This window comes from Equus asinus, chromosome 4 (assembly GCF_041296235.1).
Source record: "Equus asinus isolate D_3611 breed Donkey chromosome 4, EquAss-T2T_v2, whole genome shotgun sequence".
Lineage (NCBI taxonomy): Eukaryota > Metazoa > Chordata > Mammalia > Perissodactyla > Equidae > Equus > Equus asinus.
Window position 1 is genome coordinate 131,719,140 of NC_091793.1, and position 26,367 is coordinate 131,745,506.

At 41.7% G+C, this 26,367-nt stretch overlaps 1 protein-coding gene across 6 annotated transcripts in view; it reads right to left on the reverse strand.

The window, feature by feature from the left end:
* HECW2 (HECT, C2 and WW domain containing E3 ubiquitin protein ligase 2) overlaps positions 1–26,367 on the reverse strand; it is a 380,997-nt gene that overhangs the window by 24,881 nt on the left and 329,749 nt on the right. For all 6 annotated transcript variants that reach the window (XR_011502957.1, XM_014835216.3, XM_070508281.1 and 3 more), the window contains 7 exons: positions 19,828–19,948; positions 18,251–18,364; positions 7,772–7,924; positions 5,888–5,986; positions 2,419–2,548; positions 1,237–1,383; positions 473–587 (listed from right to left, as the gene is read on the reverse strand). Coding sequence is in view for 5 of the 6 variants with exons in the window: in XM_014835216.3 (XP_014690702.1) it covers positions 473–587; positions 1,237–1,383; positions 2,419–2,548; positions 5,888–5,986; positions 7,772–7,924; positions 18,251–18,364; positions 19,828–19,948 (879 nt within the window). In the remaining variant the exon portion in view is untranslated. The remainder of the gene's footprint in view (positions 1–472; positions 588–1,236; positions 1,384–2,418; positions 2,549–5,887; positions 5,987–7,771; positions 7,925–18,250; positions 18,365–19,827; positions 19,949–26,367) is intronic.

Below are 26,367 nucleotides of genomic sequence, written 5' to 3' on the forward strand. Positions count from 1 at the left end.
TTGAATTTTGAGAATCGTGTCTTTTTCCATTCATGTGTTTCAACTGTGAATTACAACAGGTAAATAGTTCAGTGAAACGCAGAAAAACTGTGCCTGCTCCTCAGGAAGCTCAGCGGGTGTGCCTCTTCAAGGTAGAATAAGGTAGAATAGGTGGAGTTTGACCAGCTGCATGTGAGCTCCTTGGTGCTTCACTGACAGCACCATAAAACAATTAATTAGTGTTCTTAAGGTCACATTTCTTCACCAACAATTAAAGAGGTATGACATCCTCAGATGGTGTGTAAACAGTCCTTCCTCCACTTGACAGATGAGGTAAGTAGGAAGAGAAGGAATGTACCTTGCCTGAGGTCTCAAAGGAGACGGCATCAGACCTACGATCAGAGCGTAAACGCTTCTTCCTGTCCTGCATGCAGACCAGCATGCTGACCCACTGGCCTCCCTTTAATCCAGCCATCTATAAATCAAATTTCACCTCCTCTGTATTCTGTGTTGTTTCTCCAATCACTTAGGTCTATTTCTGCTGTGCCCGCGATGACCAGTTCTAGTTCTCTCGCATCAAAAACAGATACCAGCCTGGCGTCCACCACCTGTGGAATAAAAAGAAGACAGGGCACGGCTTAAGAACCTGGAGAAATCTCAGCTCCGATTAAGCCTCACCAGAGAAGGAGTGCACAAGGAGGTCTGGCGACACTCTGGATGTACTTCCTGTGGGCACTCTAAAGACCGGGAAGCTCTCTACTAATGGAAGGTATTTTTAGTATGAGGTTGATGAGATTTTTCTCAACAGAATTTTGTTTTGTAATTGAGCACTGATTAATCCTGTCTCTTTCTATCTTTTGAAATAGATCTAGTGCTCCTACAGAAGAAGTCACATGGAACCCTTGCAACAATTCATCCTGACCCACAGATACGATCATTTCACATATCAAGCATGAGATGTGATTACCCGTATCTAAGCATGAGCAAGATGCATGACCTACATGTTATTAGTGGTCATTAAATCCTCAAATGCTACTTGAATTCAGGTCATTTTATTTCAGCGATCTCTTGTAACAGGGCATTGAACTTTTTTGGTGTTCTTAAAACATACAGGATAAAATACTGGAGTTTTTAAATTGAAAGAGATAGGATAAACACAGGATAAGAAAAATGAAAATATTGCACACATAGAAAGTACAGTAAGATGGACAGTGGTATCACTGATATCAGACTGCAAAACCCCACTCCTGTCTGTACCTCGTAGAAGCCGCGCACTAAGCTCTCCGTTTGTTGCACCACGCCCCTCTCAATCCTCCACTTCACCATCCTCTCGATGTACTCCTTCTTGTTCTTCTCTGTGACCGGGATATTGGCACCTCCTGGTTTTAATTCTCGCTCAGTAATCTGAGATTAAAAAACAAAAGGGCTGACCACAAAGCAATACTCTCGATGTTATAAGAACACTGCTACCAATGAGCCGAAATGGGTCGGCTACCTGGCCATGTCCTGGCCCGGACACATCCCACAAACAGAGGCAAGCGCCAGCATGGAGCCCAGGCACACGCCGACGCTCAGGAAAAAGCAGACATTGAACTGATGTCTGAAAGCCTCAGTGTTAAAACTATATATATTGCAAGTGCTGAAGGTTAAGTTTTCAATCGCAACCAAACAAATAAGTCTTTTAAAAGAAAAGCAATTGGCTCCAGATTCTGGCCCACTGTTCTTTGAATGTTTGACAAAAACACATTTTCACAAATTCCTCTAGGCTTCAGAATCAACTACATACAGAAGCCAATATTTCAGTAAAGATTTACTTTAAGGAAGCAGAATTACATTCAAGCGAATGTTAAATTGAGAACTCTTGCAAAACACGAGATTCAGAAGACCAGCCAAATATTAATGTCTAAATAAGAATATTACATATGAACTAGTACGGAACTTCTGAAAGAAATCTTTTAACCAATCCTTCTACCAACTTTGAAAAAACCAGTATGTTTTCAGACCTTTAACAAAATACTGTTTACTTTCCCTCAGCTTCAAAACAATTTCAGTTCTTAAATATGAATGAGAGTAAAGCACAAACGCCAATTAAATAATTTAATATTCAACTCTGGGGTAGTATGGACTTTTAAAAACTCTATTTTATACAAGGCACCTTCTAATATTTTACGTGAATATTTTAGTTGGATATAAAATGAATATTGCTTAGAACATACAAATAGTTATCATAATCTGTAAATTAGAACATCTTAATCTGCAGTTGGTATTAGAATAACCTTTGTAGCCAAGATTATTGTAACCATACATAAACCTGGGTTTAAATCACCCAACAAGCCACAAAAAAATAAGCATCTGATCTTAGCCACTGAATTAATTTTTCACCAACCAATAGGCTTCAATTAACACGCTTAGTCACCAGTTATTCACACACACACAGACCTGCCCGAAAACTTCTTCATTCACAGTGAATGTGAGGTCCAGGATGTCGTGGATATCATTGTCTTTCATCCACTGCAGGCTCTGGTGGAACTCCTCATCAAGGTATTCTAGATCACTCAGGTCACACAGGCTAAGATGACAAACAGATAGAAACAAATATGTAGGCATGGCTGTAAGCAAAAACCCAGAATTATGAGAAAAGAAACTAAGAATTCAAGACAAGAACAAGATCAACTGAATAGGCAGTGATTTATGGAACGTTCTTAGTCAAATTCACCAACCAAACCAACGAAATAATTCAGACACTTGATATAAAATTTAAAAATCCTGGGTATAAAAAAGCCCTCAGGAATCACTCAGTCTGTCCTTTCTTTTACAGACAGAGAACCGGAGGTACAAAGAGTGGCTGCCATGTGCACAGTCAGCCACGATTACCGCCAGAGCAGGAAGTGGAACTCAGGCTGACAACTTGGGTGTAGTGTTGCTTTGACTCTGTTAGACGACTTTAGAATATTGTCCTCCTAACTAGAATTCTTTGTATGTTTCTATACTGTACTTTAACTTTGTTTTTTTTCCCCAAAGACTAGATTCTGTGGTCCACGTTCACATCCATCCCCTTTTTCTTCATGGTTCTTACTCTTTCCGTGATTCTGAAAATAGCAGCCACAGAATCTCTCTACAATTATAATGCTTCTCTATATTTCTCTCCTCTTTTTTCATTGCTGAGCAAGGATTTTCATGAGGTGGAGTTACTATTATATGGCCCTGTCATAAGGAGGTAGTAATTGATTTGCTTTAGTTGTTTTGAAATTTCCTCTCATTCGCCCAATTTTCAAGGTAATTTTGTTTGGTTCAGTCTAAACATTTATTAGGCATCAAGTATGTGCCAGGCATCTTAATAGCTACTTAATAAACTGTTACTGCCTTCAAGGAGCTAATGGTCTAGCGGGGGAGACAGGCATACAAATAGATAAGTTAATATAAGGTGATAAGTGATAGCCTAGGGTGGGCCACAGAGAATTTGTGCACTTTTTTACACTCCAATTAAAAAAAAAAAGATATGGTAGATAAAGGGAGCTCTCACAGCAAACATGGGGAACGTTTACTTTGACCTGGAGATTCAGGAAAAGCTTTTGGGAGTAGATCATACCTACGTTAAATTTTGCAGGATGTTTCAAAGCTAGAGAGGTAAAGGGGAATGGATGAAAAGGAAGAGAAAGAGAAAAAGAGAAGGGAAAAGGAGAGACAACATGAACAAAGCACAGAGGCTAGAGTGTGCAGGACACTCCAAACACATGGGCAGGACCAGAGAGGCAACCACAAGGCAGAACGTCCAGAGAAGAGACTGGGAAGGAAGCTGGGAGCAGGCCTTGAATGCCATTCTAAGGAGCTTGGTGATGCAGAACTACTGAAAGGTTTCAAGACAGGGAATGACCTGACCAGATGCGAGATGCGACTTTAAATTGTTTCTCTGGAAGTCACTGTGTAGAGGATTACTTAAGATGGGGGAGGCTGGGTTATCATTAGAGGGTGGAGACCAATGAATAGACCACTACAGTAATCTGGCCAAAATAAGGTAAGAGTTTTAATGAGAGCACAGCTATTAAGGGTGGAGGGGAGAAGATGAATTATGAATTATTTAGGAGGCAAACGTGCAAATTAGTAAATAGTTTTTTGGTGTTATAAAGAGGAATATCTAAAATAGGGATGGCAAATGAACTCATATTGCAAGCCAGTCCCAAGGGCTATAAGTTGAAAAAGATTCCTGAGGCCACAAGGAATTAAGCAGGAAAACGTACCATAAATGACTTGGAGTGAGCTATACCACAGGAATGGGGGGGCTGGGGAAGAGCAGAACATGTGTATGTAAATACATATCCCTGTTTGAGGGTGACTCCTGATTTCTGACCAGAGCGACTTGAGAACTGTGGCTGGGCACGTGGGAGGAGGAACATTTTTAGGTCAGGAGAAATGGACGACTTGTTTCAACCACGTTGATTTTGAGGTGCCTGTGAGACACGCAAGGGGAGATCTTCAGTGGAATGTTGACCACATGAGCCTACAACGCCAGGGAGATCAAGACTGAGGGAGCAGGTTTGAGAGTCACTAGGAGACGAGACAGGTGAAGAGATTTCCCCACGAAAGCATAAAGAGAAAGAAAAGCAGGGGGCCAAGAATGGAAGCTTCTGGAACACGGAGGTGTAAGGGCAAGACAGAGGAGAAGACCACAAAAGAGACATAAAAGTAACAGGAGAGCTGGGAGAGCTCAGTGTCATGGATGCCAGTGGAGGAAAGACTCAAGATAAGTGGATGGCGGTTGGGGTGTCAGCAGCATAAAAAGCAACAGAATAGTCCATTAAGATTAGGACTGAAAAATATTCTTTAAAAGCTTCCATAGGTTACTGGTGGGAAAGAAGCCAGGCTAAAGTGTGCTCAAGGTGTGTCAACAGTTGGTATAGACTACTCTTTCAGGAAGCTTAAAGAAGATAAGACAGAAGGCAATGAAATGGGAAGATACAAAATGGGCCCAGCAGAACCGGAAAGGCAGACGGCCAGTGCCCAGTTGCCCAGGACTTCACCTGCCCAGATCCCAAAACGAAGGATGGCAAAAGTCTTCCTACGGATCCTCTTCAGAGCCCATTAGAAATGCTTGGTTTTCATGTGCGGTCTGGGCCCCCATTTTACAGAACGTGGGTACATGGCCTTGGTTAGGGAATGAGCTGGACAGAACCAAGCAATCATTCTGTGCTTTCTCCTTGCAAGTTTGAGCTACTAACCCCCACCGACAGTTGCCTTCCTCTTGCTCAGCCTTGTAAATGACTACTGATTACAGGACAGAAACTGTTTGCTCCACGTTTTACAATACTTACAACCTTTCCCTGTGATAACAATGAAGAAAAAGTTGTGTGAATGCCAAACTTTCATAAATAATTGTCTTGCATATAGGGAGGTCTCAAGAAAAACACGGGACTACCCACATGTAACAAACAAACAAACAAAAGACAAAAACAAAACAAAGGAGAATGAAAATTTGAACCAAGAGTAAGCAGCCGAAAGTTTGCATAAAGCAAGATATAAAATGTATCTCATAAAGAAAAGGGGGCTGTGAGTCACCAAGACTAACCCACAACTATTCTATTAATAATTGGCATTAATACCACAGGAATTCCAGTGCTGTATTTGAAGTACAATTGTTTTGAAGAAATATGTGTTGCAATAAATGAGAATAAATTATTCCTAGTGGAACAAGACTTTGCGGATGAGACAGGAATAAAAGATCAGAAGCAGGAGAAACACAGTAGCCATATTTGAAATTGTATTCGTTCCAGAAATCTAAACCACTATTAAGTTTAATAACAACATACTTGAGACAGTGAGCAGATAAATGACACTGACAAAAGACCATTCTCAATAAAGGAAATATTTCATGCTTACATGCTAATTACACAAGCAATAAAAATACTCTTACATTCTGAGAAGAGCCTTATAAAAGGGCCGAGTGAAGAAGGCATCCAACAAATACTGGTGTATTAGTGCAAGACCAAGAATCCTGCCACTGAACCGGAACCTGTGGAGGAAAAGCACGAGAAAGCTTACACGTCACGGAGCAGTTTCTAAACGGTTCTATTTGCTTTCTAGAATGCCTTCCAGCTCTCACCATCTAAGCGTATCCAAGATTAATTCCTACCAGGTCCCTGAGAGTTTGTATGCAGTGTAGGCTGTGTCTTCATTAGGCCAATATTCAGATCTACTTCTTGAAAAAATCTGTTCTACTCTGATACTTAGATACTGCTCCACCTTCACCCCAGTTAATAATGTCCACCATGTAGCACCCCCATGGCCAACATGAATTCCCTGTTAGCAAGTCTGAGAAATTCCCCCAAACCACTTCTGAGAGATGTTGACAGAAGTGCTGTCCCTTCTAGTTTGCTTGCAGGAATCTTAGCAGGCTTTCTCTAATACAAACCCACTAGCAATTCCCTTTTGAGGAAAAGCCCAATCTGAGAATAAGAAAGTTTCTGTCCCTATTCTCTCTCAAACCTCCCTTCTGATGGTAACGGTCACCATCCAAGAATTATGCATGTGGACATTTGGGGGGGTTTCCTCATGGGACATTCGGTTCTCTAAAATTTCAAGGCTCAATTCTATTCTGAATCACCTGGGAAACTTTATTAAATACATCTGTCATGACTGGCTCTGCTGACTGAGATGTACACTTATTTTCTCTTTCAAAAGTATTCAAGTTTCTAACTCTTTGAAAGCCTGAAGCCTTCCAGAAGGGTAAATCCACACTGAGGTTCACACCACCCAATCGTAATTTTAGTATTAGGCAGCCAATTCAAGATTAATGTCCTGCAGCTTTGTTTCTCTTTATTTCCACTTTTCTTAGCATAACTGCAATAGCTACAGTTCGGAGGACCTCCAAATTGTAGCAGAACGGAAGTTAATTTGAAGAATAAGCCCTAAAAGTGAATGCCCTCCACCCACCAATATAACCTCGTGACTCAAAGAAACTTTTTCCATGAGTCCTACTCATGTTCTTTTTTTTGTTATTGTCAGTGAAAATGAACAGGAACAAGCAAACAGGGGTTATAAAAACATTTAAAGTCTATAAATGCAGGGATTTTTAAAAAATTTAAGGACATTTGGGAAGAGTGCAATTTGGGATTTTCAGAATAAATAATCCTCAGATGGGAATCCAATACCAGTTTTCCTTGATTTTGTGTGAGAAATTAGGAAAACAGCAATCCCTGGCTACAAACTTCAAATGGCCAACAGGGTAGGTGGCCCCTGCTGTGACTCTGCACTCCCACCCTTCGGCCGGGGTTCCCTCTCAGCATCAGTTCCCCCAGGGCACCCCCTCCTTCCTCCCTCTCACAAGGGAGGGAGAACACCATCATCTCCTCAGCCAGCGTCCCAGCTGCTCTGCCCCTCCCCCAGTGTCGGCCACCTCCCCAAGGGCTACTCTGGAAGCTGCCTGACCTCTGGGTCAGGACTTTCCCCTACTCACCCCCACACCACTACCTCAGGGCTCAGAGATGCCCAAAGGTGAAGAGAAGGATGTAGGCATCTCACCAGAAACCCATCATCATCTGTAACTTTCTTTCAATGGGAAAAACCTTTTGAATGCTACCCAGCTCACTTAAAATTGGTCTTATGAAACATAATCTATTCCTAGCCTGAAGACTGCCTGTATATTTAAGGTTGACAACAAAAACAAGAGCCCAGTGAGGTATTTAACTGAAAATATGATTTTCTCCATGAAAAAAATGTTAAAAGAAATGTGAGTTGCTATAAAAACTAATATCACAGAAAACCAACTGAAGAAAAGCGTTGGGGGAAAAATACTTACCATTCATGGTGATTGTCTACAAAAGCAGACATGGGACTTATTTGTACTGTGTACGTGTCATTGGCTGAATATTCAAATAAGCCATAATATGGGTTAAAGAGCTCTCTGGACACCAGGAAGAAAAACTCTCTGGAAGGTCCACTGTAATCCAACCTTTAAAAATCCACAGAAAGTGCAACTGGTTATTTTTTTTTCTATATACTGGGCACACTTTCTACAGAGCTCAACTTTCTATAGAACACTCATTACAAGTCTAATTGTCCACATACCAGGACTGTCCAAAACAAATCAAGCCGAGTGATCATGATTCCTGATCTCCTCCATGTCTTGGCCCAGAATAGCGAAACGGACATTTATAAGGAGCATATCCCAAACTAAAGCTACACATCAGATAACAGATAAAACAGGCAGCGTGTGAATAAATTTGATTGCATAAATATGTATAAAAAGGTAAATATTTCATTTATTTATTTTAAAGATTGGCACCTGAGCTAACAACTGTTGCCAATCTATTTTTTTTCCCTCTCTCGAAAGCCCCCCGGTATGGAGTTGTATATTTTAGTTGTGGGTCCTTCTAGTTGTGGCATGTGGGATGCAGCCTCAGCATGGCTTGATGAGCGGGGCCATGTCCGAGCCCAGGATTCGAACCAGCGAAACCCTGGGCCGCCGAAGCAGAGTGTGTGAACTTAACCACTAGGCCACAGGACCAGCCCCAAAGGTAAATATTTTAAATGTCTGGAGTGAGGTTATGGGGAAAGGAACTACAGTGGGAAGGCTTTAATTAAACACGGTAAAACCATAGGGCATCAGCCACCTACATCCATGGGACATTAGTCCTCCTGGATTTCTGAAACATTTTTAAATGGGGGAAGAAAGCGTCTTTAGTGAATTGGTGAGAGGATATTACAAATACAAGGCCCCCTAGGGAGATCAGAGGCAAAAAAATGGAATGATAGGGTTCAAGTGAAAACTTTAAATTATAAAACACCAAGGAAAATTATAGACAAGAAAAATGAGGGTGTCTAAAGCTTCCTAAGGAAGGTATTTGGAGAAGAGGCTGAAACTCTAGCACCTGAACTACGGTGTAAATTCCCTTTTACTTATGAAGACATCAGGGTCAAAGTGAAGTGTGAGAAAAGACTGTGTTAGGTTTGAGGAACGACAAGTGGTCAACAATGGTGAGAGCAAAAAATGCAGGAAACGGGGGTCTGCCAAAGAGCCATTTGCTAGGCTAAATTTAAAATAAAAAATCTAAAGGACATCTACTCTGTGATAAAAAGTTCACACGTGCATTCAAAAACAAAAGGAGGAATGAAAGCAATGGACGAGTCGCGGTGGTAGGATTTTATAAGACTTCTTTGGTTCACTCTATTTCTTTTCTCTCTTATGGAATTTACTCTGTGGGCATTACTGCGTTTTTTTAATGCCAAAAAAAAAAAAAAAGAAATTATCTGATCTTGTCTAGTGATTGGACTGCGTGATAGAGAAAAGGATGCTATGATAGGTGGAATAGGGAGTTGGGATACTAGGAAGAAAAAATGGTTTTTTATATGTCTTAGTTGAGAATTTAACAGAATTTACTTAGAACACACTTCAGCTATTCACATACCACTTTCTCGATTTTCACCATATCTGAACACATATGTACTGTTATTTATTTAATATTTTTCATGAAATCAACTTTAAACATGAAATCAGCTTTAAAGGTACTTGCTTGTCTTTGTCTTACACAATATTTATGAGATTATAATGTTAGCTTAATTTTTTCCTAATACACATTAAAAGAAATGCATAAATATTAAAATAAAAAATGTCAGTCTATGTAATAGCTAAAATCATCTGACACAGCACCAGTCTACACTGCACTTTGGGAGATACAAGTGCAGACTGACAGGAAACCTATGTGTGCAGAAAAATGCAAACTAGCTGACTCTCAGGGTCAAACAGGCCTTAAGGTGACGTGATGGAACTGCCCTCTGGGGCAGCTGAACATAAAGTGGCTGCCAGGTGGCCACCAGGGTCAGTGGGACTATGCTCGGATTGCCCTGGGGACTCCCAAAGCCGCGCTCCGGGCGCATCCCAGGTGCAAGGATGGACTAGCCCTCCTCATGCGGGGGCCGAGGCCGCTTCCTGGGGCTTCCTCCCACGGTCCGAGGTCGGGTCCCTGACGCCAAGAATAAGCAGAATACTTTTTCCACTTGAACGTTCTTCACATACTTACAGGCTTTCTTTCAACAAAGATTTGAGTGCCTATTATGTTTTGGGTACTAATCTAGATGCTAAAGACAAAAATTTCCCAAAAGTCCTTTTCTGTAGAAACTCTAAGTTCAGCAGTTTCTGTAGCCCTGGTCTCTGCCCTCCTGCCCCCTTCTCCACGCCTGAGCATGGCCATGCTTTCAAGCTCCTCTCAAGGCAAGGTTGGGAATTCCCTGGCCACCCTGGTCCCTCTGCTCTGGGCACTCCCAGGGGTCAAAGTCTGACCCAAGGGGTGGTGTCCCACACTGATGACCATACTCAAAAGGGCTGCTGCTCTCTCCCCCTGGGCACTTCTCTCCACCAGTGCAGCTTAAAATGATCCTGCCTCCTGGGGCAGCCACTTCGTTGACTCATAATGAGCTGGACATCCGCTCAAATCTTTCACCCAGGCTCCTTTAACCGGGGACTCTCCGATCCTGTCTGCATGTGGCTGGATCTTTTAAAAACCTAAGTGCTAGAATTTCCCTCCTAAATTTCACTCTGTGAGACTTAGTCCGTGGCCCCAGCTTACTCAGATCCCTGTGGATGCAAAATATCTCCCTACATTTCCTATCAATGGTGCATTTCCCCAGCAGACCCTGTGTCTCTCCAGAAACAGAGAACGCCAGTCAAAGGCATCTTAAAAGTCATTTTGTCCATCCCCTTATTTTATTGAGGAGAAGGACTGAGCTGAGGCAAGTGACTGACTTGCATCAAATGAAAGGTGCAGAGGAGGATTCCTGACGCCGAGTTTAATGCTCCTTACTCCCTACAGCCTACCCTTCAGTAAATTTGAAATGTTCATCAACACTGAAAAAAATGTTGCTTGTAGGCCAGGGGTCAGCAAACTATCGCCTGCAGGCCAAATCTGGGCCACCTCCTGGCTTTGCAAATAAAGTTTTATTGGAACACAGCCATGCCCATTTGTTTATGTGTTGTCTGTGGCTGCTTTCCTGCTACAGTTGCAGAGTTGAGCAGATGAAACAGGGAATGCATGGCCTGCAAAGCCGAAAGTATTTACCATCTGGCCCTTTACAAAAAAAGTTTATGAACCCGTTATAAAAGAAAGCAGGAGGGAAATGATACTTTATGAAAATACTTGGCTTAGCATAAATCCTCTTCTTTAGTGAAGATCTCTTCAAGGAAACAGAAAATGACTCCAATGCCCCAGGCTGTATGCAACCTCAAGGAGTGGTCACAACTACTGAGGATGAGCCTGTGAGTGAGCTCCAGTCAACAGGCCCCTGATCCACAGGGGCTTTCGGACAATCAAGGCGCACAATGGCTAAGGTTCACAGACAGCTGACACATGAGCCAAACACTTCATGTGTCAGTTTTCTTACAAAGGGACAACTGGTCTAAGTAAAACGGGGTTTTAGCTGCTTAAAATTATACCATGGCATTTAGTTAGAAAGAGCAAGTTTTCTTTGAGCTTCAGCTCTCAGTGTTTTAATAATCTTGCACTTACGGGAGCGTACGATAATGATCTGTTTGTGTCTGCCTCCTCTACACACACATCTCGACTGAAACCATACTGAGGGCAGGGACTATGTCTTTCTCATTTTTGTATCCCGAGTATTTAGCCTGCTGCACAGCAGAGGCTCAATAAATATTGTTGAATCACTGAGTGGAGCTATCTGATGCTCTCTAAAGAAAATCACCATAATTCACATTGATATTTGACATCTAGCAGAGCGAATAATTTTTCACAAGTTTGCTTTCAGGTGGTTTATTAATGTGATGACATTAACAGGCTATGCCAATCCCTAAAAGACAACTCAACTTGCCAACACTGTCAGAAATCTCGCAAATGAATTATGCTAAGAAAGCTTCGTGCTTGTGATTTCCAGGTCTAATATCTTCTAATACGGTAAAGTTTGGTAAAACAACAAAGATGGATCTCCCTGATTGGTTCTTTTTTTATGTTAATAGCTGAATCTGGCTAAAGATAGGATGAATGTCCCCTGAGGAGTTAAACTGAAAAGTAAAACTTCTTTTTTCCCCAAAAGAGAACAAAGCTACTAGTTCCTCCAGGAGGAAAATGTATCTTCCTCAATGGCTCAGGTTTTTATCTGTTATTTTCTAACTCTAGTAGCATTGATGGAGTCACTCTAAAGCCAAGACAGTTTTTAAGGTTTGATTTGATTATAATCAAAAACTTAGAACTTTGAGAGCAGGTTGTAGATTACACATTCTGTTTGTCTACCTAATTCAATAGGACTTGTTCCAGCAGGGCCCCTCGTGCCTGCGCTTCCTGTAACGCCTCAGCCACCTCTGCCATATAAATAGTTAATATGACTCATATCGCAGGGATCATTTGCTACATTCCTGTTTTGCCAGTTAGGTTGGTTCCACAGCTAAAGGCTTGGCACGGAAATACACAAACTCCGGACAACGGGTGTGTAGCCACACAACAGCTGCATCTGAGGGCATTCTGGAATAAGCACAGATGTCTTTAGGGTGGCAATGTAGTTCTGAGCCCCAGGCAGTGCTGATAAAGCATTTTTAAATTTACACCATCGCATTGCTGGGCTGACACCACCCGATCTGTTAGCGGCATCTAATATTTGTTAAAATAATTTTATTTTCCTGTTCTTATGTTTTACTAAAAATTACCGAAAACAAAGTATTCCAACAGAAGTACACCATAAAATGAAGGAAGATGATGGCTTTGGGAAATCACGCCACCATTTTCTATGAGTTTTCCGGAAGACAGAAAGCTTTGCTCTCTCACAAGTTGGTTCAGGCACACATGGCCTACGCACCTTCTGACTCACCCTCAGATATTTATAGCAGCGAGGCATTAGTTCTGGAGCCACTTACGGAGGCCTGGTGGGTGAGGATGGAATTTCTTGAGCAATTAATATGACAAACCAAGTTTTACCTGGTGGTCCCAAGCCAAAGCCTGGATACAGAAGCACTCTTCCTCAGCAAGGTTTGGGTTTTTTAGGTTATCCTGCAAATGGCGCTTTTGGAAGAAAACAAGCAGCACCATAAAATTTAACTTGAAGCTTTACAGATTTCTGAGGAATAAACAGTCGAGCTCAGGACCCCAAACAATATCTAGTGAGGGCCAGATGTCAGAGCTGCAGATTATTCTATAAGCAGAGATACAAGAAAACCCTTTCGGATCCCATCCTCCCTAGCTGCCTGTCTCAGGAGAAATACCACAGAGAGAGCTCACCTGTTCTTAAACCCCAAGACTAAAACTGTTTGCACACCCCCTCCCTAGCCCAAGTGGGGCTTTGCAAGACAGATGACTGAGGTCACATAGATGGCACCTTTCATAGAATGACTCATTCTTCTTAAAGAAAGGTGCCTTTTACAGAGTTGGCCCTGGAGAAGAGAAGAGGCGAGGCAATCACAGTGTAAACATCCTTTCTTTATCCAGGCATTATTTCCTTACTGTTTGGGGTACTAAGAAGTGAACACCCAGGATGCCCTATCAGAACACAAAAGTCTCCCTAGCTAACTTCGGACACCACATAAGCTCTAGCTGCTAGGACTTTTAATTCAGAAGACAGTAAGATGCTAGAGAATATGTGGTGCTCCACTGGCCCCCTTCCTAAAGAAGCAACTTCTAGGCCAACTGAAGCCCAACAGAAAGAGGCAACCGCAGCACGAAATTTCCCACCACATTCAGTCACGATGACTCAGTTTCCAGCCCTTCCACCACTGCTGACCTCCCCTCCTCCTTCACTTTGCAAGAGCAGATAACCCACTTAAGTTGGGTGGAAATTTTAATGACTAGAACAAAACCTCCAGCTCTGACCAAATTAAATCACAGTGGTTTGCTTAGAAACTGTCTACTTTTTGTAACAAGCCAAGCATAATATGAAGCATTATTTTAGTGAAACACAATAGTCAGCTAATTGTCAACTAGCATATTTGTGTTAACAGGCTCTAGAATTATTTTTGTATTTTTGAATTAAAGATAAATATTCCGGGATTAATTCTACCTCACATAGAATTTGTAGTCATCCTGTAAATTTCTGACTATAAATTTTCCCATCCTTTTCCTTGACTCAGCTCTTCCATTTGAGGAACAATCTATACATCACGTTTCAGACCTATGCAACCAAACAGCTTAAAGCAGAGCTGAAGTCCCTCCGCGAATCTGCTAATCCACAACTTTTTGGAGTACAGGCAGACGTGGTATTCTTAAAAATAAATCCCTTTCTCTTTATGCCCTAGCTAATCTCTTGTAAATAAAGACCCTGATTATCACAGGCAGAAAATATAATCAGCAAGATGGCATCAATAAGAATTGCAAAGTATCATTCCCCCATAGATAATATAAAGTTGACATTAGCAACACAAAATAATATTCTATATATACAGTCATGTGCTGCATAACAATGTTTTGCTCAGTGATGGACCACATATATGACAGTGGTCCCATAAGATTAGTGCCATAAAACCTAGCCATGTGGTAGGTTATACCATCTAGGTTTGTGTAAGTACACTCTATAATATTCGCACGACGATGAAATTACCTAAGGAAGCATTTCTCAGAACGTATCCCTGTCGTTAATCAACACCTGACTGTCCCAATACCCCTACTAATTTGGACTTTCACAGAATTAACTGTATCTATATACTTATTACTCTACCGACAAAGTGCAGAAGAAAGTATACATTTACCAACAAGTACCCTGGTGGCAGTCACTCATCAGACAACAAGGAAATAAAGTCGTTCAGGGAAACATTTCCTCAATCTCCCCAAATCCTGACTATAGGCTTTCTTTTAATAAATGTTTTATTTTAGAATAGTTTTTGATTTACCGAGAAGTTGCAAGGATGGTAGGGAGAATTCTTGTATACCTCACACCCAGTTTTCTTCTTATTAACATCTTACATTAGTATAGTACATTTATTATAATTAATGAACCAATATTGACACATTATTATTAACTAAAACCCATACTTTATTCAGATTGCCTTAGTTTTTACCTAATGTCCCTTTTCTGTGCCAGGATCCCATCCAGGACACCAAGTTACAGTTCATTGTTATGTTTCCACAGGCTCCTCTTGGCTGTGACAATTTCTCAGATTCTTCTGGTTTTTGATGATCTTGACAATTTTAAGGAGAACTAGTAAGGTATCTTGAGAATGTCCCTCAATATGGATTCATCTGATGTTTTTCTCATGCTTAGACTGGTGTTATGGAGGAAGACCCCAGAAGTAAAGTGCCATTCTCATCATGTCATATCAACGAGATACATCACTGTTGGTTTTAACCTTGATCAACCTGTGGAGTGTTTGTCAGGCTTCTCCACTGTACACTTACTTCTTTTTCCCCGTTTCCATATTGCACTATTTGGAAGAAAGTCACTGTGTGCAATCCGCAATTGAGGAGTGAGGAATTATGCCGAATTCTTTGAAATCTTCTGCACAGAAGGTTTGTCTATTCTCCTCCATTTACTTATTTACATGATCACATATTTAGATCAGTATATATATTTATTTTACATTTTGGGTTATAATCCAATACTACTTTATTTTTGTGTTTGAATTATTCTAGCTTGGGCCATTGGGAGCTCTTCCAGTAGGTTCTCGTGTCCCTGTGACATACTCCCATCACTGCAGGCTTTTTGAGCACTTCTTCCTTTCTGCCACTGCAAGATGCTTCAGGCTTGCTCTTGTGTATTTCCTGCCCCAGTCCTAGAGTCAGCCATTTCTCCAAGGAGCCTTAGTTCCTTTGATTGAAGAATGATATAGAAACCAAGACATGGGCACTACGTGGATATGTTTTTAAACACTTATTACTAGAGCTAGACATGAAGAACTTACAAAATGATACATTTTGAGGGCATTAAAATTAACGAAGGGAAAGTGACAGAAAACTTCCAGCTCCATTTTTATAGTTCAATAGAAAAATTAGGTAGCTTTTCATTTTGGGTATTTATTATAATCCAGAAAGAAATGCTATGATCTTTTAGTTTAATGTGATAGAGTCAATGTGTTTGAGAATGTCAAGTGGCAAAGGCTAAAATAACTTCTTAATTTTATATTACTTTGAGGTTTCTATTTTTTCAGCAAGAGTAGACTGTTTTAATCTTTCAAAACAGTATATGTATTTTCAAAGCCTTAATAGCAAAATAAAGTCTATATCTAATAATCTGTATTATGATATTGACATGATAAAGCCATGAGAGCAGAAATTATCTGGCCCTACTCCAGCTTCAACAAGCCATATGCAGAAGGGCCTGATTACGAGATTGTTCCTAATGGCTGAGGTCACACCTCAAAATATCCTCCCTCTCGTTTTCCCTCTGGGGTTACAGGAAGGAGACAGGTGATGAAAGCAGGAAGCATTTGGATATTAGTGGCAATCACATGCAGGGGCATCAAGCCCCAGTCAGCCTGGGCCTCCTCCTAGGAACGGATGTCATCAGTCCAGATCACAGGGCAACTGCTTAGGAGGATCAAGCATGATAAGCATCTGTTCTATTCAAACTTAAGTGCCAGGGCTTCCAAAGACTCTTCTCCACATCTCTGAGATCTCAACAAACCAGGGTCCGACAAAGAGGGAAGGCAGCTGGAGTTGTGGGGGAGAAAACGTATTCTCATCCAAACCAGAATGGCTATGTAAGGAAATATTTGGAATCCCATTCATACCTGTGATTAGGCTAAAAATATTTGCCTTCATTTTCAACTGTGCACCTCCATCTTTAAGCCAACTAACATGAGCTGGAAGTCCATTAACGCAGGGCAACAAAAGGCTCAAGTCTCAGGCAAGCTTTTGCTTAAACTTTGCCACATTGTATTGTTTTCCCATATACTGCTTTACTTTAGTCACAGCTGGGAGACTGTACCACAGTATACATGACAAGAGCAGAAGTTATCAATCACCAGTTACTATAGTAAAAAATCCACGGGTAGGAAAGAAATTTGCATAGACTAGAGTTCAGAGTTCTGCCTACATCCCAGTGTTGGTCCAAGCGTCCTGGAGGAAAGATGAAAGGCCTAGTTTTGAATCCTGATTTTGCTATTATCTAGTTCTGTTAGCACATGCAAGTTATTTTATGTTTTGGAGCCTTCATTTCAGCAACCATATACCACATGGTTGACTTTGTTGGATATACTACTATGATTCCATAATTTAATGCACTTTATTCTAGGGCAGGACTGAGAGGTGGTCTTTTTTTTTTGAGGAAGGTTAGCCCTGAACTAACTTCCGCCAATCTTCCTCTTTTTGCTGAGGAAGACTGGCCCTGAGCTAACATCCGTGCCCATCTTCTTCTACTTTATATATGGGACGCCTGCCACAGCATGGCTTGTCAAGCGGTGCCATGTCCGCACCCAGGATTTGAATCCGCGAACCCTTGGCCGCTGAAGCGGAACGTGCGCACTTAACCGCTGCGCCACTGGGGCCAGCCCAAGACGGGGGTGGTCTTAAAATCTTCCAAATCAACAGAGAAGACAACCAGAGTTTACGCAACTGTGTGGTATTTTTTAAAGTCACTCTGGTGATGGTGATGGCTAGGTTACGAAGAAGGTGCTGAGACTTGAAACTCAGACCTGAAATGAGGAAAGAGGAAAGGGTCTGGGACAGAGGAGAGCTGGCATCTCTTGAAGTGTTATGTAAAGACTGTTACGTTTACTTGGAGTGATAAACACCATGGCGTCTTTGACTCCTTCACTTCCTCACTCTTATGGAGATAAGCACACTCCTGGAAGAGTGAGAGAACATGGAGATGTGTGTTTACAGCAGGTAGTTATTTTGGTATGTGTGCTCCTGCTCCAAAGGAAGAGAAAAACCAGGGACAGAAAAATAAGAACCGGGGCCCAAGAGTTCCCAGCTGCTGAGGCTTCCGGGTAGAACGGCAGGACTCGAATTCGTGATTCTGAAACTGAGCTTAACAGGAGAAGCTTGTCTGCTCACACCCAGTGCAGATAACAAGCTCACAGACGTTCAAATGCAACTCCTTGTTTTTTCTCTCCAAGCCCACTTTTTCTCCTTAAGAGGAAGAGAGTTACAGAGAGAAGAAACCAAGCCAGGCTTCTGCTTTCACAAATGATCTATAGTTACGGGTTTTTACCAAAGAATTTCTATGTCAAATGATTTAAAAACCAGAGGAAGCCTTAAAAAAAGAAAAAAGCTGAGAGGTTTAAGTGTATAGAATGTATTTCCTGCCAGAGGGATTTCCTGTTTCAGGCAACCACAGCTGCTGTGGTGGAGCGTCCGCCTGCAGCCGCAGCCCGCGTGCCTTCCGCAGGCCACTTCTCTGTGCAACTCACCCTTCCTCCCCGACAAAGGTGACGTACAGCTTATTTCTCTGCAAGTCTTTTCTGGAGTAGCCCATGATCTGATTAAAAGCATCTTCGAGTAAGTGATCTCTTCTGATAATTAACCTGTCCGTAGAGAGAGAATTTGAAAAATACAGATTATTTCCTAATCCTTATCTGTCTAGAACTGGGCACTTGCCATTTGATTTCCATTTACCATAATTACCTAAGCAAAAAGTGGAGTGACTTACTCTATTGCTATCTGCAATCAAGTGCACATTTGTCTTTAACTCTTAACAGCATTAACGAAAGTGACATAAGAGAATCATTGGCAAATAGAGCACCCCACCTATGACCTGTAACAGCAACTCAAGAGTCCTTTCTGAATGGTCACATGAATTCATCCCAGAAGGAAAATGGTTACAAAACAACACAAACACAAAACTTTGGTTCAGTAAAGCAAGAACAACCCCGTGAGGTAATGATTTAGGCCTGAATGCATCTAGACAAGGAATTCAATTACAAGGTGCCTAGAGAGAACAGGAGAAAAAGAAAATTCTCAGTGTCCTCCAGAGCAGAGGAGTTTACTGTGCTTAACTTACTTTGCAAAAGAAGTGAATCTTGAGATTTCCTAGGTGACAGAGAAAATGAATGATACTTGTGGCCGACTAATCTACTTGTGATAATGACAAAGTCCTCTTTAAGCAGATATCAATTTGCCTTTAACGCAAATAGTAATGGAAAGGGAGACAATAGGGAGGCCAGAGGCATGCAAGCTTGATCATCAAGACCTTCATAAGCAGAGCTCAGAGAGGGATGGTGTTAGGGGCAGGGTGATGAGAATGGAACCTCGGGGTTCAGTGGAGCAAGCCCTCGTGTAGGGTTGTGAGCCAGTGATGGGGGCGGGGGCTGCTGGGGGCGCTTCTCTCAGGCATCCCAGGTCCTGGTGTCGCCGCAGGGCAGATCTCCCTCCTCTGTGCTCCCTCAGGTGGCATGTTGGTCTCCAGTGGGGACATGGCACATGGGTGGAGGCGGGATGGAAGGAGTAGGGGTAAGTAGAAAATGAAAATAATTCTAGGCCAAAGAACGTGACGACGTTTCAGTTTCCCCATTTGATGGGAGGTGGATAAAGAAAGGCAGAGACAACATTCACGACATAGTCTATTGGACAAGTGAAGTTTATTTCACAGAATGAAAAAGAGCTGAGCGGTGTTCCTACACTCAGGTCAGCTCAGGCAACAGTAATGTGCCGTCCAGCTCACTGTGAGAGCCTTCCATCTAAGGAATATACTGTACACCAACAGAGACGTACTTTTCAGGAGAATGAAATAAATCCGCTTTTGATTTTGCCTATATTTTCACATGGGACGTGGTAGTCTCTTTGCTGTTTGTTTTAAAACCTTAAGCTTAGTTGTGCTTAATTCCAGAACTACGTTTTAGATGATCTTGTAATTTACACAGGCCAAAATAATTATGTTGACTAAAACAAAGGCTGGTTGTCACAAATCACAACAAATTTCCTACATTCCCAAGTGCATTCCATCCTTTCACCATCTACAAATCTCATGGTTTGTATCAGTTTGACTTACTTTAATTTCCCTGGGCCTTGTCCATATCCTTTAGTCTCTAACTTCCTGTAAAAGTTCCTTAGTTTGGCTTCAAAGTCTCGCTTGTAAGGGGCTGGCGCCCGGGCATTGGCACGCTGAGTACCTACAGCAAACCACAAAAAGAGGAGGGTGTGGATTTGTGCAATGTCCTGATGTTCATCACGTCACCAAAAAGCGTTACTGCAGGATTGAGGCCACAGTTAACAAATAAAAGGAGGCGATACTTTTACTTCCTGCACTTCCCACCTCCCCAGGCCGAAGGCTACAACAGAGCTTAACCAGGATCTTAAGAGACGTCTCCTTTGTGGCAGCTGGTTGAGAATAACAATCCTGAATAGTCACAATGAATAGTTACATTGAACAGTTACAATGGTGCCCATGTGTAGTCAAATATGTTCTCCTTTTCAGTCCAAACGAATATGAGTCAAACAGAGTTAGTCATGTCTCAGGGTAACTGTTCAGGGTGGAATATCTTTGCTTGCTGCTGAGATGATATCATGGCAATTAGAGAGGAAGTTACAATGTGAAAATATGTGGAATATAAAGCAGGAATAGTAAGTTTCCACACTTCACTCTCTGAAAAACCTACAAAAACTTCTTTTAGATATGCACTATAACAATTATTTTAGACACATAATTAATACATTCCATGATGCAGGGTAGAATAATTTTGATATAAAGACAGAATTCAGATATAATTTCAGAAGGCACACGTCTCCTGGATGCACAAAGAGTAAATAATACTGCTATTTGTTGCACTTAGTAAGTGACAAGTTCTGTAATTCTCTGTAGATGTTTTATGTCATTCAATGGCAAGTATCATTAATAAAATGTAAAAGTAACACAGTTTGTTCTTCTTTCCATTGAAAAATCTGGCTCTGTGTCTCAAGGTGACAAACCAACAAGCCGGGATACAAAACTGATGCTGAATATGGGAATCAGACGCAGAGCCATGACAAAAACATCCGATATTTCTACTAAATATTTCACAACACAACGAAAGAAACCAGAAAACAAGAATTGGGAAGCCTGGTGCATTACACGCCACGAAGCTCATTAAGTAGTTTGACAAATAAAAATGGCAAGTAACAGGATATATTGGAGTATATGAGGAAGCCATTTGGTGTAAACCTAATTCGGCCTGACCTTGTCTTTCCAAAAGGGCCTGACCATGGCCATTGAGCACGCATTGTATATCTGCTTTAGATATTCCCTATGGCAAGAACAAAGGCCCTTGAGATAAAGGTGCAACTTCGCTCCCCCTCCCAACGTTGGCATTCCCTTAAGGATTAAGCATCTTTCCTTAGGCTAGGAACTGATTGCTGCGCTCACCTGTGACCACCCAGCTCGAGACAATAGACTTGCCTCCTGCTACACCCCGAGATAGCAGATCCACTACCTGCTGTGTCCATCAAGCGCTGTGCTGACAGGGCAATCTTGTGACTATTGTGGGAAGGACATTTCAATCATATGTGAAACATCCTGTTTGGGGTATGTAACCACTCTGTACACCTCACTTCTTTGGTGCCCTTTCTTCCTTCGTGAAGAAAGGCCCCAGGCCATGGTCCTCAGATTTTAGCTCAGAATAAACTCTCCCAAATTTTCACTTATAGATTGGTTATGGGTTATTTTCGTCAAGTTCTTTAATGAATGAATCAATTAAGTGATTATTGTTCATTGCTAATACTGTATTTGGTTCAGCAACAGATGCTCAAAATGATTAAGGTGGGGTTGCTGGAGTGGATAATTTGGTTGGGAAGACAGAAATAAAATATATCAAACAATGAGAGAATAATTAAGTCCTAAACTAGATGGCATACAAACTATGGAGCAGAGGGGATAAAACGATAGCCCCAGGGCTGTTCCAGCCCTAATGATCTATTCGATTTGCCACACCATCTTTAAAAATTAGGAGATTTCAAGTAAAAAAAAAAAATCCAGATTTTTCTCTTGGAAATTATTTGGGAACACTTGCAACAACTGGCTTGCATTTCCCTGGGCGGGCTGCTGCTCCATTAGGTGAAGCCTGTTCTCAACCACACCAAAGCCACTCAATGACACTGCATTTGAGATCAGTGTTATAGAAAAGTAACAGTAAATGAGGGTAGTAGAGATCAAAATGGAAAAGACTTTAGGGAGGAGGCTTTAGTAGAAGCAGGCCATATAAACTGAGAATCTATAGTCTACACTGGGGCAAGGCAGGAAGAGCTGAGATAAGCCTTGTACACATGTTCAGAAGACACTGAGGAGAGCCCACTAAGCAAGAGCAGAGGGGAGTGCTAGGGAGTAAGCGGGAAATTAAATCAGTCAAAAGGTTGGACCCAAATTATGAGAGGAAATTTAAAAAAATCTGGCTGAGGAGTTTGGGCATGGAAGCCTTTATAGGTTCCCTGTAAGGGAATAACATACCAGGGGTGTTTTACTCTAGAAATGATTTTCAATGTGTTGACTGGATTAAGGGTGGGAAAGAGGAAAGGAGACTGGAGGGAAGAGACCCAATTAGGAGTCCTTTCAGCAATCGAGGCCTGAGGGGATGAGGACTAGACAGGAGTGTGGTGACTCAGAGAAACATCTACCGTGTGAAATAAGAATCAGTACCAGCAGATAAGTAAGGAAGAGAAACAGGAAGCTCTCATGGTAGCATAAAGTTTTTCAAACAATCACAGTAGCTGCCATTTGTTAAGTGCCTGCTATGGATTAGGGACAATTCACTTTACGTAGAGGATCTTGGGAAATCCTTACAACAAGTCTATGAAGCAGGCATTATTATGATTACACATCATCACCACTTTGTAACTAAGGACGCTGAAGTCATATGCCAGTGAATGGTACATTTGGGATTTGAGCCAGGTCTATCGGATGCTAAAAGCAGTGTGGGAAACGATGCTGGTGGACATGGGCGGGTGAAGCTTTATACGTATTGGGCTGCAGAGGACAGCGTCCAGGTGGATATACTCTACAGGCACTTGAAAATATGGTGCTGGAGATCTGGGGAAGAGATCCAGGCCACACTTGGGGTTTAAGTGAGTTAGCATATGTTGGGCACTTCGTGCAGTGCTGTTGCAGAAGCCGCTCCATGTAAGTGTTAGCTGTTATTGTTATTGTCTGCATGGAGTTGGACAATAAATACATGGGGAAATGTGTTGGGGCTTTAGGAATGCATTTTAGTAAAACTGGTTATGATCAAGTATGTCCAGAGGTCTGTTTGCACGGTTATGAATCTTTTACCCAAACTGCTAATAGTTATGTCATAAAGGAAGCAAATAAACTTGACCTTAAAAAGGTCTGGGATGCAGAAGACACTCCTAGCCAGTGGTTCTCAATCTTGACTGCACCTTAGGATCACTTAGGAAGCTTTTAAAAATCCCAATGTTTAGGCCACACCCAAGACACATTACATCAGAATCTGTTGGGGTGAGGCCCAGGCGTAAGTGTTTTATGCAACTCTCCAGATGACTCCAATGAGCAGCCAAGGTTGAGAACCATTATCCCCTACAGAAAGGTTAAATATAACCAACGAAACACCTGGGCAGCAGCCAGGGCCCAACGCAGGGGCAATGCTTCCTGTGTATCTGAAAGGCGTCGTTCGCAACATGAAGGAACATGTGTTGATCTCCACGAGCACAAGGCTGCTCTCTTGGCTGCCTGAGCCACAGGGCAGTGCAGCACGAGCCCACTCAGGGGTGGCAGAAAAAAGCCGTGAGCACGGCTGTCTGAGAACCTGTAGAGCAGCAAACCCAGACAGCTCAGAAAGCAGCCGTAATGAATCAGCATTCAAGAGCATGATCATTGATAGGGAGAGGACAAAGAGGAAGAAAAGACTGAATGAAAATCTTCCAGGACTGAAAAGAAACATGATTCTTCAAGTGTTGATTACTTAGAAAAAAAACCAAAAACCAAAAACCCAGCATATACTATTGCTGTATAATTTGAGATACTTAAAAGGATGTGGGAAATGCCATAATGCATTCCATCAATATCAATACAGGCACTTGATAAAAACTACTTCTGACTCCATTTACACTCTAGGTAAAGAGATTCAATTATGGAAACTCTGGAGACAGAAATTGCTGAATGCAAAAATTCTTTTACTAATAGTTCTATTATGAAAAATCACTTACACGTTACTTCATGGTTTAAAAATTACAGTAAATTATGCCAGTGGCCCTGGTCAAATTCTTAATGCTAGTTAGGTGCAACTGCCAAGAAATTCCAGGGCAGCAATGCTGTTACTTCCACTTTGGAAATCAAAAATGATCTTGTATGATTGAGCTAATAGAATTGCATGGCAATCATAACTGCAAGTGAAGTTCTAGGATACGATACTCCTAGAGAGAGAGTAATTTCATGGACTTCATGGTCTTAAAACAGGAAGTCAGATACAAAGAGGTCAATGTTCTATTTAGGAAGTGATCAAATGCAGGGCTGACTTCATGGAGAGTCAGCATTATGTTCATTTTTTGCAGGAAAAATTTCAGTAACAGATATTAGGGTTCTTTTTCCTCTAACTTTCTAGGCGGGCCTAAAGTACTATCATATTAGTGTTATACTATTTCCATTTACTGTTACAAAATTGCATAATCATATACAAACTAAAGAATTCTACCTGATAAAATACTTCAGGTGATATGAGAAAAATCTTGGCCTCCAACTGCTAAGAAGGCTGGGTCTTTCTTGATTCCGGGTGTGCCAGGAACCCAGATTTCTTTGATGACTAGCTCCCGCCCCGCGATGGTCGGGGATGGAGCTCAGCCAAACCCAGCACGGCTCAGGCCCCTGAACTGGAATGGTTCAGAAGCCCACTTCTTTCCTGGTTCACTTTCTAAAAAGAAAATCTCTGTGACGTTTTATTTACAATTCCCCATTAGGGAATGAGAACAAACTATCAAGCATTACAGTAATATCCGGAAGACTCCATTTTCTGGAACATAAGCTCAACAATGGAAATTAAGAGAAAAAGAAAACACCTCCAAAATAGTTGGCACGAAACATGAGCACTGAAGTCCTCATGGTTTTGCTCTATTCTCTAGGAGCAGTAAAAGGCCCTAGGTCATTGTTTTGAGATTGTTCATGCTCCCATTTACATACCACTTATTTATTTATATTTGCTGAGGAAGATTCACCCTGAGCTAACATATGTTGCCAATCTTCCTCTTTTTGTATGTGAGCCGCAGTCACACCATGGCCACTGACAGGCGAGTGGTATAGTTTCATGCCTGGGAACTGAACTTGGGCCACTGAAATGGAGCGAGCCGAACTTAACCACTAGGCCACCAGGGCTGGCCCTACATACCATTTAATGTTTTTAAAAACCAACTCGCTAATCTGGTTTCTCAGATCTTGGCAAATTAGAAGCAATCTATTAAAAGGGGAAAGCTGAAGGGCATGCCAGGAAGGGCATCCTCTGACAGCTTTAGGGGTAGGGGACAAGGGACACTAACAACAACAAGAACAATAACACCTCCACATGTGACAGAGACCTATTTGCTTTCCTTTAGTCTCTGGAATCACAACCTACCCGCCCCCCCATCCCCACCTGCCCAGGAGCATCCTTCATTTGTATTGTTTGGTTCACAGATCATCTCTGCGGGGCTGAGCAAAGACAAGTCAATAGAACACTTTTTCTAAAAACAAGTATAAAGCTACTTCAGGGACTGTGGGAAAGATGGAGGAAGGGAGAGGCCAGAACGGAAGGATGGAGGGAAGGAAGTGGGGAGAGAGACACAGAGAGAGAAGAGAAGAAGAGAAGAGAAGAGAGAATGTTTGTGAAAAGGGCAAGAGATGAGATAAACAGCAGCTCAGATGCTAAGACTCTGGAGGGAGAGAGAGAGGAAATGAGGATCCTTAAGGAGTCACACTGTGTGTTGGGAGAAATAATTCCCTCTCGAATCTCACGCCCAGAGACAACATTCAGTAAAGACCCACGTGGCTCTTTAATGCTCTCTGCTGTGTTTTACTTCTGTTGAGTGTGACCCGGTGCTGTCACTAGCTTCCAGATATAGTTTGGTTCTAGTCAAGTAACAACAGCTCTCTATGATGATCCCCCCCAAACCATGAAATATCCTCAGGTCACTGAGTATAGGGAAAGAGGGAGAAAGACTGTATTTATGAAAGAGTTTCAGCAAATGGTCGGTTAAACAAATTCTCTGACACTTAAAGTCATAGCTTCGGTTATGTGGAAAATTCACATAAGTGAGCACATCTCCAACAATATTAGATAAATTAGGTGTTATTGCATTTAAATTCCTAGAAATGTACAGCTACAAAGATCCTTAAATAAACTTCTGGGTCCTATATTTGGCATGGTTTTTCCTTCTGGCATAGCGAAGGTCAGGACTGGCATTATAATGGTCCTAGAAAAACAAACCTTCACATTCCAAAATTTTGACAAATTTTAGGTGAGCACTCTAACAGCTGCAAAAAGCAGTCAAAATTTCTCAAGCCCCTCTCTCTTCTGTACTTGAAACGGCATGTAAATGTGCTTGGAATGAGGAAAAGTGTGGAAAGTTTACAAGGTTCCTA